This window comes from Plectropomus leopardus, chromosome 2 (assembly GCF_026936395.1).
Source record: "Plectropomus leopardus strain MGB_pleo_1.0 chromosome 2, ASM2693639v1, whole genome shotgun sequence".
Taxonomy (NCBI): Eukaryota; Metazoa; Chordata; class Actinopteri; order Perciformes; family Serranidae; genus Plectropomus; species Plectropomus leopardus.
The window spans coordinates 10,346,772-10,361,265 of NC_142177.1; the positions used below are offsets into that span (position 1 = coordinate 10,346,772).

General features: G+C 38.0%; 1 protein-coding gene across 1 annotated transcript; it reads left to right on the forward strand.

The window, feature by feature from the left end:
* Window positions 1-1,531: 1,531 nt before the first annotated feature.
* Window positions 1,532-14,038, forward strand: mettl1 (methyltransferase 1, tRNA methylguanosine). Its single transcript, XM_042497449.2, has 6 exons — window positions 1,532-1,764; window positions 2,082-2,209; window positions 2,588-2,772; window positions 8,766-8,879; window positions 11,792-11,893; window positions 12,922-14,038. Exons 1-6 carry the CDS (start codon window positions 1,685-1,687, stop codon window positions 13,036-13,038), a joined length of 726 nt encoding a protein of 241 aa, XP_042353383.2. The 5' UTR covers window positions 1,532-1,684; the 3' UTR covers window positions 13,039-14,038.
* The last annotated feature ends 456 nt before the right edge of the window (window positions 14,039-14,494 follow it).

The window sequence follows — 14,494 nt, forward strand, 5'->3', positions numbered from 1 at the left end:
TAAAATAGAATAAAAATACTTTCATCAATCCTTTGAGGGAAATAATTTTGTTCCAGCAGCAAATAAGAGGGCAGCAACTGAATAACATATTTGTTAAAAAGGCAAAATAATGCATATATATATATCCAAAGGAAAGCACTTAACATAGAATAAAATAGAATAGAATAAAATCAATAAGTAATAATAATAATTATAAAGATATGTACAGAGAACAAACAAACAAAAAAGCCAAAAACATTAAAAAGAGCAATAAAAAAAAGTGCAAATAAGTGTGCAAAAAGTGAAGATGGATGTGCAAACATAGTAATGTGCAGAAATGAGAGCAGTTGTGCAACAGAGACAATGATCCGTGACTCTAGTGCAGATGGTGAGTTCACCTGCCATACAGAGGGGAGCTGTTAAAGAGCCTTATTGCAAATGGGAAGCGATTGTTTGAATTGCTCTGTGTCTCTATGCTGTCCATCAAATAAATCTGGTAAAAGCCTGACTAAAAATCCAGTCAAATGTCAATAAATGTGATAATCTCATAACTGAGGACGGAGAGAGACAAAGAGACGGAGCTCAGTTTACAGCAGAGAGTCTTCTGTGCATCTACGGATATATAAAGATGTCTCTTATGAAGCCTTGCAGCAGGAGGGAAATATAATGTGTCACCACCCTCTTGACAGAGTGAAGAGAGAGGAATATTAGAGTTGACTCAGAAGACACCCAGAGGGAACTGCTGCATTTCCATTTAATAGACAACACTGTGAAAATGATGGCTTGCTGTGTGGCTTTTTAGACACTAAAAATATGCAATTTAACATGAACCGCTTGAGAAATGTCTTTCAGTTTCACAACAAAAGCAAATAGAGTGGCCTCAAGGGGGTAAAAAGCCCTTTGCTTATTTTTTATTCTTTTTTATTTTGCTATATTCCCCAACGCTGTATTCTTGACAAGAGCTGGCTACAATATCTATTGTAAACATTTTATTTTATCAACAGCAATAGAGTAAAACACACACAACTTGAGTTTATAATAAAAGCAACAAAAGCAAAAGCAGCATGAATGACCGACTTACATGTAAAATGAACTTGACAACCAGTGTCGGACCTAAAACATTTGGTGCCCCAGGGGAGTTTCACCTGGCCCACCATTATTATTATTATCTTTTACATTTATATTTATTACTAACAAGAAAGAAAGCCGGCAAACCAACAATAATAATAATCACATTAAGAATGGTATGGAATTCAGTATTCTGCTTTTGCCTTTTCATTGTGTCTTAATCAAGTGCTCTCCACCTACAGGCCGCTTCACCAATTTTTTAAAACATCTTTATTTAACATCAGATTAAATTGAGTTATATTGTTGAAATTCAGATACAGTTTCTTATATTTTTTAAATTATCAATACATATTTATCCAAAAAATAAAAATAAAATTCGCATTATATAGGCTACAACATGCTATTTTCAATCTTGTTTTGGGATTAAAGTAGCCTATCAAACCGCTGTCCGCGAGCGTGTAAAAACAACAAACCTGGCAACCCCGAACAGACGCTCGGTGATGACGTCAAAACACCGCGACTCACCACCGGTAGTAAACTGACCAAAAACAAACGTGACTGTAAACTGAGTGTTTATTTCATAATTAGGTGCGCGCGTGAACATTATCGGCAGTAACGGCGCTGTTTTTGCTCCATCATGAGTTCGTCAATGCCGCAGAAGCGTTACTACAGACAGAGAGCCCACTCAAACCCGATGGCTTACCACACGTTTGACTAGTGAGTGATGGTGGACATGTGTCTCTGTCTCTGTCTCTGTCTCAGTCTCACACCCGCACATCACACTGCCTTCAGCTAACGTTACGATTGTCAGTCCTAATATGCTGAAGTTGACAGGAAAGTTCAGCAGCTGCTCACTGAAGCTAACTCTGGTAGAAATGCTACAGGTTTTGTTTTTAGTCGCCTTGGATTTGAGATGTTTGTCTGCGACATATATAACATACAATAAACAGCAATGAAAAGTTACATCATAGAGTCATCAGCCGCCTCTGTTACTCTGGGGAATCCACTGATTTGCACGTTTCTCTGCTCCTCAGTCCTGTGTGTCCTGAGGAGATGGACTGGTCCGAGCTGTATGCAGACTTCTTCACTGGAAACCACTCTGACAGAGACACCCCCAGAGTTGAGTTTGCTGACATTGGATGTGGATACGGGGGTCTTTTAGGTAATTGTGTCACTGATCTAACCACCTTCAGTTGTCCTTGTCGTTCACATTGTTAATTATTTAAACTACACTTAAATGTAAAAACTTTTAGACTTTGTACAAAAATACAAATTATATAGATATGAAAGGACCCACAGTCAGAAAAAAGGGGGAAAAATCAAATCAAGTCAAATGAGACAAACTAATAACAACAGCAACCCGTCTTCTCTATACATATACATACATACACATACACGCTACAGTGTACACAAAAACATCTCATCCTCTAGTACTCTCCACCACTGCTAAAGTATTACTCCCACCTCCAGTTTGCACAGGTCATAGTTTTCCTCTGTCCTCATGTCTCCTTCTCTCGTGTCTCTGTGTGTCCTCATCCAGTGGAGTTATCTCCACTTTTCCCAGATAAGCTGATGCTGGGTCTGGAGATCAGAGTGAAGGTTTCAGACTATGTTCAGGATCGCATCCGGTCTCTGCGTGCCTCAGAACCAGGCAAATACCAGAACATCGCCTGCATCCGCAGCAACGCGATGAAGTACCTCCCCAACTTCTTCTTTAAAGGACAGGTAGGTTTGTGTGTGTGCGTGTGTGTGTGTGTGTGTGTGTCTGACAGGAGGAGGAATGTTTGGTCCTGAGAGGTTGCAGTTTCATCTTCCTGATAATGCAGCGAGTAAGCCCAGCTGCATGTGAATACAGTTTCAATTAACAAACGCCCGAGACCCTTAAAATATCAAAATTTTCACCACTTCTGATAAGTCTGCAACGTTTCATGAGTTTTTTTAATTTTGGCAAAAACCCTCAAAAAGGCAACTCATTGGAGGAAAAGAATAATAAAAATTCCTTAAGTTTCAATAGTGTCCTCGCACCATGTTTGGTGCTTGGATCCCAATTAAGATTCAGGATCCCCAGGGGCTGTGGGGAAATCTAGAAAAATCATGGTTTATCACTTTTATCTTTTTTACAGGCCTGGAAAAGTCAAGGAATCTGTAAAAAGATTTAAAAAAACAAAAAAAGTCATGGAATTTTGTTTTGTAATGAAATCCCTTGATAACCTTCCTCATAGGCTAATGTAACATAACTTGGTTTCTGCAACATAACTTTAATATGTGCAAACATTTCATTTACCATCATGTACATTTCTCTGTTTTCTCCCAGAACACGTCTCTTCCTTCATGCGTGCCAGCTAAATGACATAATATTGGAGTAGCGTTTGAATCTGATATATTTAAAAATTGTGGGGTAAGAAAAAAAAATTGGGGGAACCCTGACGATAAAAAAGTGTTTTCTTTAGCCTTCTGATTGCACAGTATTTTTAGTCATTCAACATTGTTTTAAAAATGTTAAGACTTTTTTTTGTATTGGAATTGTTGTTTTTTTTCCCCAACTGACAAACATCCCACACTTTTTATGGCAAATTCGGTCATTAATTCAGATCAGGGCCCTGTTCTCCAGGATAACATGCTCTAATGGGGCTCAGATAATCCTGTTGATTCTCATCCATATAATGTTTTTTTGACAGCAGTTTAAGGATTCAGTTGTTGAACACAGTTGATGTTATCTTGAAACACAACGCATTCTTATTTTGAATAAAAATAAGTAGAGAGTTGAAACCATGATACATACATAGATTGGCTGAGAGCAGGTCATGTGACTGCAGTGGAAACCCTCCCAGCAGGCACTCAGGTGATACATTCATGGACTTCAGTCTGATGTTATATGTTTTCCTAAATTGTTACAGGTGTTATGTTGTTGTTTTTGAACTTCAGTGTAAATAAGATGTTTCTGGTGAATGTCAGATAACTAGTGATGTCGGTTGTGTGCTGTGTTGGGTTCTCCCCTAAGAACATTTTCATAGATATTTATAATCCTGCTATAAAAAGTGAACACTTGATTTTGTATTTCTTAAAAAGCATTTTTCATCGGGTGAACAATTTTTTGGTAAAATACCTTTGAAACCTGGATGCCTGATCTTGTGCTGCTTTTAGATGCCTTTCACTCATGTTTAAACCTTTAAACCCTGAGCAAATCTGTTTGATTTCTTTAAAAAACATGGTAAAAAAAAGCGATGAACAAGTTGAAATACCATGCAAACTGAGCAAAATGAGTAGATTACATTTCAGTGAAATATATGCAAGTGATCTTGATTTTCATTGTTTTGTTTTATTTTATTATTTTTAATTTTAGCATCATATTAAATGCTTTGTGTTCTTGCTCCAATGGTCTTGAATCACTCCGTTTTAATCGAAGATGCCCTTTCGCTTAGTTTCTCCAACTTTATTTTGCTTGGCTCTTTGTTTTATTGAGTTTTCTTTTGTTGCGTGTTTAATCATGTTTAAGTATAGGTAGCTCTTAAGTAAATTAAAGTGTAGTAATTCAATCAACATCCCGTCATCCAAGAATAATATAGCAACACTCTTTTATTATACTGTAAATAAAGGCCTCGAGCCATTCAATCTGAATATTAGTTGATGTGTTGGGTTCACCGTGAAACGTCTTGATCATGATCCACCAAACGATCATCCTGCACCTTTGCAGATTTGGCCTTGAAGGGCTTAGTGTTTGGACAGTTTGCCCTTAATTTTAAACCAGCTCTGTTGAACCAAAAAGATCCAGACTGGTGTCAAATTGTCAGCACTCTATTCTGGATTAATCAGGTGTTCACGGACCAAAAAGCTTGGATTCAGTTTTTCACTGAAATAAGATTTGTGGATTTTTTTTGTATTGGATACAAAAAAGATGATTGCAAACATTTTTTTGACATTTTCATTTGGATTTTCAGTTTGTTAGAACCAGATGATTTTCTGCACTTAAATGAACAGCTTCCCTCATTTTCTTTGTCCTGCCCCCCCACATGCCCGGCCTAACTCAAACTGGCCTTCACCTACCTCTGTTTGAAGCCTCCATTCCCCTCGAATCTCCTCAGTTAACTAAAGAAACATAATTTACTACCAGCATCTGGCTTCCAGCTCTTTAGCTAAGCCTCATGGTCGCTGTCTTTACACTTTAATTGTGGCTCATTAATTTAGAACACCTGCATCATATGTTATACAGTCCGGTTACTAAAAGTTAATCCGTGCTTTCCGGCCAGTCAGAAATACACAAGTCTCAGTAGACATGGTGTGAACAGACCAGCACACAGTCTAGATTCAATGTTGCAGCTTTACAATGGCTTTATTGGTAGGACGAAAGGGAAACTGGCCACAGGGTAAATGTGTCTGACTGTAAATTTATAAGGCAGTTGACTGGAAATAACTTCAAATGCAGGATATTGTCCCTGTATCTTAGATTCAATGCATTCATCAATGTTTTCATTAATTTTCTGATGCCTCAGGCTTTAACAAATACACTGAAGTTTCATTCATAGCATTGACATTTGAATTCTAAATTAACAAATAAATGTTGTGCTGTGGAGAAACAGCTAACATTCAACACCAAGCCATACAAGCCATTAAATGGTCCCAACAAACTGACATCATAGGCTTTAAAACCTGAGCAAACTGGCTTGATTTCTTTTAAAAATGAAGAAAGTAGCAGATGAGCAACTTGGAAATGACACAAAAATGAACAAGAAATTGGTAAAAAAGTGCAAGAAAATTACCTGAAAATGAGCAAAATAAATTAAAAAAAACAAAACAAGACAAATAAATGACTTGGGAAATTGTAATCATTTTGAGACCTAATTTTAAATTGTAATTGTTATAATTAATTAATTAATTAATTAATTAATTTTTCAAACATGGGTAAACCTGCTTAAAATAGGCTATAGCCTGCTTTCCCATTGCCAGTAGAGCAGAGTTGTGTACACGGTGCTGTAGCAGACTATGCAGCAGTATGCCTTTATTTGTGTGTGTGTGTGTGTGTGTGTGTGTGTGTGTGTGTGTGTGTGTGTGTGTGTGTGTGTGTGTGTGTGTGTGTGTGTGTTGTTCTGGAATGTCCAATCAGCATGGACAGAGGTCTGTGAAAACTTTACGGTGGTTACTTCTCGTTACATATCTTTTACTTATTCAGTTTCTTTGAAACTCAGTGCAGAGTAATTTGGATTGATGTTTTAATGTAATGCTGCTCATGTGGAGACGAACAGCAATCAGTGGTCATTGCATTTTACCTGTTAATAGATGAAATTTGTGCGTACACCTGGGTGTTGTGTTTACATCAATGGGTATTGGAGCTGGAGGCGATAAAAACCTGTGTCTACTGTCATTTAACCCGGGTATTAATGCCGACTGTACATATTCCCATGGCATTAAAAAGCCAGATGTTAGCAGGTTTTTTTGTGCGGTGAGAATTAGGCTCAAGTTTTCAAGCTTGATCAGTATCATTAGCTAACTTCAATTGTGTAATATTTTGCTTCTACGCCTCTGTTGAGAGCTTCTTTATATATGTGCATTTGTCTTTTGCGCATGCTTATACATTTCTGAAGATGAATGATCAGTAACTTGCCGTGAGGTCATAACAGGGAAGCCACGGCATTGTGAAAGCCAGATTAAAGCTAATAAAAAAGTGTTTCTTCCATTCACTTTACAAATAGAAATCACAAGAAAATTACAAATACAAGTTTATTTTGCAAAATATTATTGGTTTCGAAAATGTGATTTACAAGGAAGACAACTTCGAGTCCCTGTGAATGATTGACAGATGATATGTCGAGAGCAAGGACGGATAATGACATCGCTACAAACAGTTATCCTCTAACAACTGCGGCACCCCCCTAGAATGCAATGCGACTCCAATCCCTATAGTGTCACCAGCCATCGGCATACGTTCTCTGTATTACCATAAGAAATACCACGTGCTGACCTTAAGCTGAACGCTGGGAAAGACTGCAGTGTGTGCGATCTTGAAGCAGGAAGTTTTAACTTTGTCAGTCTTGTAAAATGCATGCTCTGTCCACCTGAATGTTACAACTCGTGCCCATAAAGTAGGAGCACTTCAGTAGGTTGACTGTTTTATGTTACAACAATGACAATTATGCAAGTTGTAGACGGTATTGTCATAGAACGTTTGAGCACGGTACATAGTAAAATAGTACATCGCCACATCTCTCCAAACTGTATTTGCATTGCTAGATATAACCGAGGGTCGTTTTATGCAAACTTGGTGGACCGATGCTTTATGTGCTAACTATATGCAGAAATAACACACATGATGTTCATTGGAACTGAAGTGGAGCTCATATACAAAGGTCTGCGGTTCTATAACAGCAGCGTGGCCTGCAATAACCTTAAATTAAAGCTGACAGTCTGTTCCGGCGCTGCCAAAGTAATAAGAATACGCATGTTTCTGACCACAAATAATTACTTTCCTCATGTTGGACATATGGACTGAATTAATTTATACGGATTGCTCATTAAATCCAGGATTTCATAACAATGGGGTCATTGAATGACACGCAAGGCATCGCATCAGCTGAGTATAGAGCGGTGCAAGACGGCATTTATCCGTTCCAATTAGCTGCAGTAATCTATGACTTGTTGAAACTCGCATTAGATTATGCAGTGGGCTTAGTGTACCAGGGTTAATTTAGGTACCCTGGATAAAAAACGTCACCTCAAATGCCCCGAGGGAGTGTAAAGTAAACCGTGAACACGGGGGAGTTGCTGTGACACATTTCTGGAATACAAATTCGTAAACATAGATTGTATTATTTAATAATTTTAAGTGTGCTATTTCATGTCATTTAAGATAATATGACAATGACCTCTGCAGCCCGAGTCAAGGCCAAAGTGAGATTGGAGATGTATCAGAGGACGTCGGCCTGGTTTCGAAGTCCGTCTTGGCTCCGCGTGTGTGGTTGCTTTATTTTGCATGTAGCTGCACTCCCTGCAGCTCATTCATTAATTGAATTTCTTGACTCGCAATTATTTACCAGCTATAAACGTGTTTCTAGCTGCAGCCCGTTTTCGTATTAACTGCTTCCCCTCCCTCGTGATTTGAGCAAAACTGTTGGAGAAATAAAAGACGACCACCCAGAAAACTCAACATCTATTCTCAATCCCTCTCACATGCATGATGTGTTTCAAGTGTTGAAACAGCATTTTCCAAAGACCCAAAATACTTTTTTCCCTCCCCTTCTTTTTAGTATGTTTTGTAACCAAAAATGAGTTAAGGTTTTTCCATCCTCCATCAGCACTGAAGTGGCCCCCGAGGCTGCAGCAGTCCCTGGTGATTATCGCCACACCTTTCTGTCTATACCTGACGTTATTTATTTTAACTAATAAAAAGTTACTGGAATGGTTTTTAATGTATCAGCCAGACTGATATCAATGGAGTCTTCACTTGTCAAAGACACAGAGATGGGGAACTTTATGGGGGAAAAAAATTCAAGAAGGGAAATTCCATTTTTGCAATCAGCGGTGCTTAAAAACAAAACACACAGTATAACGGGGGGCACGTTCAGGTGATTACGATCATGCCTTTTTAGAACCACGGTGTCAAAGTGCATAAAAATGTAACATTTTATTTTTATTCATGTGTGGGAATGACAGAGTAATAACTATGGAGTGTTAATGTTTTTATTCTGTGCTTACGTTACCATTTATGACCTTTTTGTGTCTTTCAGCTCAGTAAGATGTTCTTCCTCTTCCCCGACCCTCACTTTAAGAAGACCAAGCACAAGTGGAGGATTATTAGTCCCACGCTTTTGGCAGAGTACGCCTACGCGCTGAGAGTCGGGGTACGTAAATAAGTAAGACTTGCTGCAGCTAATGCTGAAATGATTGTTCAGTCAACAGAAATTAAGTTTACAATCATTTTAAATTGATATTTAAGCCTTTTATCAAGCACCAGTTCCATCAGCAACATTCACTGGCTTCAGCTCCTGAGATATGATGATAAAACACTGTATGTTAAATACATTAGGGGTTTTTGACTGTTTGTTTGATAAAACCAGACATTTTATGAAAAGCTCTGAGAAGTTCTATTTCTCACATTTTTTCGACTAATGTTTAATCCCTTAGTCTAAATGATAAAATGATAGGACAAAAAATGATGGGAAAATTAAAGAAAGATTAACTGATAATAAAATAGTTGTAAGTTGCAGCCCTTGTTTCGGCCAAGCTCGTTGTAGATCAGTATTTATTTAATTTACAAATATTTTTTAAGGGCTCTTTGTTCCTCTATTGGCATGCAGCAAAGGGCCGAGGCCGGACGAGAACCCATAGCCGCTGTGGCGAGAACATGGCCTCTGCACATAGGGTGCCCACTCTACCAGTTTAGCTACTGGGCGCCCCACAGTTCAGTATTTTTCACAGTGTTTTTGCTCTGAACATTTTTTTTTAAATTGAAGTAAATGCAGTTCATTCTGCATTGAGTTTAAACTTTCCATTTACATGAAAAGGGGGAAAGAGAGGGGTGTGACATGCAACAAATGTCCCAAGGCTGGAATTGAACTCCAACGTATTTTCAGCATTGGACTAATACACATGTGGTGCTCTATTGAGTATTTATGGCAGAAGGACCATACATACTCATTTAAAGCACAATGCCCATGTTCATCATAATGAAGGAATATGTCACCAGTGTTCATTTTAATGACAATTTTGGGGATATATTCTTTGGAGGACAAAATAAATGAAAAAAATATTAACAACAAAAATTACAGCAAAGCTGTGGTTTATTATGCTCTGAGGAGTAGAGATGAGATGAAATAGTTGGCTCTTTAAAAGAGATCACAGTGGCCATCTCAAAGCATCGCTCGGTTTCCTTTTGAACACGTTGCATTAGCGATTAGCTTGCCTTGCTCTCTTAGCATAGTGTTAAATTTAACGGAGGCAAGCTAGCTCACGGTCAACACCTACTCCCTCCAAAAGATGATTTATGATTTCTCATGACTCGTAAACAGACGCTTACTCATTCGGCCATCATTTAATGTAATTCGATGCTAATTTCATTTTAGCTCCGCTGGTCTGCCTTAAGAACGCTGTTCATACATTTTCGAATGGCTGATCTATTAAATCTCAGTTCTACTAAGTGGAACATGATGCTAAATTTAGCACCTCAGGAATATAAAGAAGTAGTAATATAAATAACTTTCGGCGTTTTGTCATGAAAGAAGTACAGTGAGTCAGTTACACGTTCTCAGCGTGGAAACACAGAGCTTAAGGTATGCTCATGGAATTTTTATAGCCAGGAGAAATAATCCGTCAGCAAAACCCGTTACAGTTTCATGAAACTGTCTGAGAAAATTATGACAAACATTAAACTGATTTCCACTGACTAAACAAAACTAAACTAAAAAGTGACTTTAAAACAACAGCAATAAAACAAAATTCTTGTCAAAATTGACACTGTGTGTCACCCAGTTTTACAGCGAGGGCTCATGGATGTGTTGGTTTTTTTTGCATAGAGCAATAAGATAAATCTGGCTTTAGCTACACAGACAATACTTGTTAGCATGACCAATTTATTGTTATTTTTGGCTTTTAATGGGATTTCTTGACAAAAAGAACATTTATAGTATTGTCAACTTTATGCACTAAGATACTGCAGGTTTTAAAATATCTGTTACTGAGTCTTTATCCACCATCCCAACAGAATAAAGGAGAAAAGGATTTCATTTGCTGACTTAGCAGAAAACCAAATAATAGTTAAACAACAAATTGGCCATTCGTCATCATTTTATCAGTTGATTGCAGTGTGCAGAAATCCATGAGTTCACAGAAATAAAATTGAGCAACCGGTGTGGCCTGCAGCTGGTTGACGTCTACACACGCCCTGCGTCCGCATGTCAGGGCTGTCAGAGCAGCAGTGGGACTCTCGAATAAGACACAGCCGCTGATGGGGGTGGTTGGGAACAATGGAAGGCTTGTGTCTAAATTTTGCTTTATCGTTTTACCTTGTGTGTGTGTGTGTGTGTGTGTGTGTATGTGTGTGTGTGTTGGCCTGTGTGCATTGATGCATTTGTGTGTGTAAGCCCCACAAGGGCCTTCAACGTTGGCACGCAGCCATAACTGTGCTGGTGGGTGGGGAGGCTGTCAAGAAGATCATGACTGCCACATTAATAGAGGCAGTTTAATGCCAAAATGAACCTCCATTAAAGGTCTATTGTTGTGTATCTTTTGAATCACACTTCACTGGTCCTGAAACAGTACACAGGTGTGATTTGAGTCTGTCTGTCATCCTCATCCCACCTACCTAAAAAAACAACCAAAAAAACCCAAAAAAAACCCGTATGTGCCGACGTGCACTTGTGTGGAAATCTGTGCCATTGCCAGGTTTTCTAAGAAATCCTTGTTCTAGTAATGTTATCTGTCCAGCCTCCAAAGTAAACTCCAGTGACATAGGTGATTAACCTCTGTGTTGTATGTAGGTTATTTTTATCTTTTTTTTTTTTTTTTTTTAGCAAGGACCGTTGCTCTCCAGATGTGATGAAACCTTTTAACTCTAATGCTGAAATGTTGGTTTGAAAGAAATATTAAAAGAGAAGACTAGCGTATTTTTTTTTTTTTCTCAAAAAAAAAAAAGACTGCCATGTCTTTATTTTGTGGGCCATAAATGGGTGTGTGTTTAGCCACCAGTGAAGCTTAGGTAACATTTTTTCCTAGAACTGTGTTAATAACCTCCCTGTGTTTGTCTGGGCATTATCAGGGTTTGGTGTATACCATCACAGATGTGGAGGAAGTGCACGTCTGGATGGTGAAGCACTTCACTGAACATCCACTGTTTGCACGTGTCCCTGATGAAGAGCTGGTACGTTGAAGTGGAGTTTTTCATCCCTGTGTTTTTAAGTCATCTGCTCATTAAAGGAAAAACAGACCAACTCATGATCTGAATGAGAAACAGTTTGACGTTTCGGGTTAGCCGCTTTTCCACTTTTCGTATTTAGATAAGAAAATTAATATCACTCTCACGTCTGTGTACTAAATATAAAGATAAGCTTTAGCCATCATCTGATTAGCCCAGATTAGGCTTCATTTATGGTTTAACCTCGTCATTAACCTTGAAGTCCCACCAGATAAATTAGTCTGAAATTAGCTACTTTTGTTGTGTAACATTTGTGTTGGTTTGTTGACAAGTTAAAGTAGACACAAACAATTTATAGCTCAGTTTAAATGAAAAGTTGGATATTCTGGGAAACGATTTTATAAGGTACCCAATTTAAGATGATGTCAGTCCAGTCGGATTTATCTTTTCAGTACAATATTTTTGACTTTTTGCTCCTTTTTTTTCCATACGGAATTTGAACATTTGAGTGGGGTTTGGTACGTAATATAGTAAACAAGCCAAGTTAGCCCTCCGAGCTAATGTATGGAGATTGCTGACATTTGCTGACACATGTTTTGCTGACACATGTTTTGCTGACACATGTTGTGCTGACAGTAGATATCAAACAAAAGCCAGAGACTGTGTCGTATTAAGTTGCTGTGAGCTGTAAATTCACAACATCTAAGCAGAAGGTAGAAGAAAATGTTAGCTGTTAATAGTAGCTTCAGATTTATTCTACAGACATGAGAGCAACTCTCTACTCACTTTCAGCAAGAATGCAAATTAACATGTTTCCCAAAACAAATTCCCAAAATGTTTACTTTAATGACAGAGTAAGAGAGACAACGGTGGGAGAAACAAACTATGTTTTGTTTGTTTTTGGTACATATAACAAACTAAATTAATGATTTAAAATAAATGAAAGGTGTGAATGAACGGTGACAAATTAAAGTTTAGTTGAGTTTGTCAGCCACTGCCCTTAAATGTAACTTTGTTCAATCTTATTTTGACAGGTTGATGATGTCATCATAAGTCGATTGGGTACCTGTACAGAGGAAGGAAAGAAAGTGCAGAGAAATGGAGGGAAGAATTTTCTTGCAGTTTTCCGGAGGATTGAGCATTGGAATTAGAAACCAGACCATTTTTGGACATGAAATGAACTGAAACAAACACGGAGGACTACGCTGCTCTGTGGATCTGGAGGCTGTGGTTTGTTCCCCAGCGGAGGAACACTGGTGTTTGTGGGGTTTTTTCTGGTATGAATGGACAAACGTTTGCAGGATTAGTCTAGAGGATTTGTGTTTTTTTTATTTTTTTTTTTTATGAAATTTATGTATTTCATTCCTCAGCTCACAAAAGACACAACAAGGGGAGGAAATCATAAAATCATCCCTGTTCAGAGTAGATCTTGTGAATTGTATTGTTTTGCTTTTTTAAATGAATTTTTAGAAAGTTTCTTTTGCTAGTGCCATTTCTGATTTCCTTTAAAGCTGTAAATTCTTTTAGTAAAACAAAAAGTCAGTGTTTGGGATTGGTTCATTGTAGTGATGATCAGTACTTTGTAGGCATTGAGGAGAGCAGGAACAGGTGAACTGAATTTGGAAAGACTGTATGAGAGTTTTGAGTTGCAATTATTTTTTTTAGTCTTTCTCACACAAGGACTTGCTTTATTCAATATTCAAGGTTTGTAAAGGACTTCAGGTTTAAAACATTTTTTTGATGATATAATTTTGTTGGTTTTGCAGCGCTAATTGGCACTATAGGCGGCTGAATCTGAAATGGATTGGTTTATGGAGTCATTTGCCAACAGTCTAAATCCTGCTTGTTTGCTCTGGTCACTGTCCAGTTTAAAAGATATACCTGCATGCTGCAGCACATTCTGCGAGCAGCAAACTGAGCAGAGAGGATTCAGATCAAAGGGAAGATTGTGACACAATCACGTTTAAGATCTCTTTTTGACGAGGCTAGTAAAATAACTTGTTTAATTAACACCTGCATGTCTGATTGATTACCAGAAGTTCTCTTTAATGTCGTTTAAATAGAATCCACTTATTTAAACCACAAATTGACCACAACTGGTGTTGCTCCTACATGTTATGATATCCTGAATAAACCCATAATCTCCATTAACGAGGCGTATCTGCTGAGGATCTTTGTGAAGTCCAAATCAAAGGAGACTGTTACAGAAACAGTGGTTTTCTGTGCTCATTTTATGATTTTTTTTACAGGTTGGTGTTCTTGTCTGTCAGGAGTTTGGAAACGGGACAGCGCAGGTTTGAAGCCCTTTAGCTGCTGCAGGGGGTGGTGATTAAAAACAGGACAGCACATGCCTTAGTGATTGAAACACCGAAGACACTCAGACACTGGAAAAGGTTACATAATGGCAGAGATGAGTAGAACTCATAAACATAAGTTTGTTTTTTTTTTTTTTTCAAAAAAGGAACAGTTCACAGAAGAATCAGAAATACACATTTTCACTCTTACCTGTGGTGTTATTTATGAATCTAGATTTTTCTGGTGTGAGTTGTTGAGTGCTGGAGATATCAGCAGCAGTGTCTCTTTTCAGAAATCATGATCCGGCCACTT

Bases quoted from the DNA above. Each gene is read 5' to 3' on its own strand.
- mettl1 (XM_042497449.2), top strand. From the start codon at position 1,685: ATGAGTTCGTCAATGCCGCAGAAGCGTTACTACAGACAGAGAGCCCAC. The intron at 2,210-2,587 runs GTAATTGTGTCA...GTCCTCATCCAG, and splicing joins TGGATACGGGGGTCTTTTAG to TGGAGTTATCTCCACTTTTC. The intron at 8,880-11,791 runs GTACGTAAATAA...GGGCATTATCAG, and splicing joins CCTACGCGCTGAGAGTCGGG to GGTTTGGTGTATACCATCAC.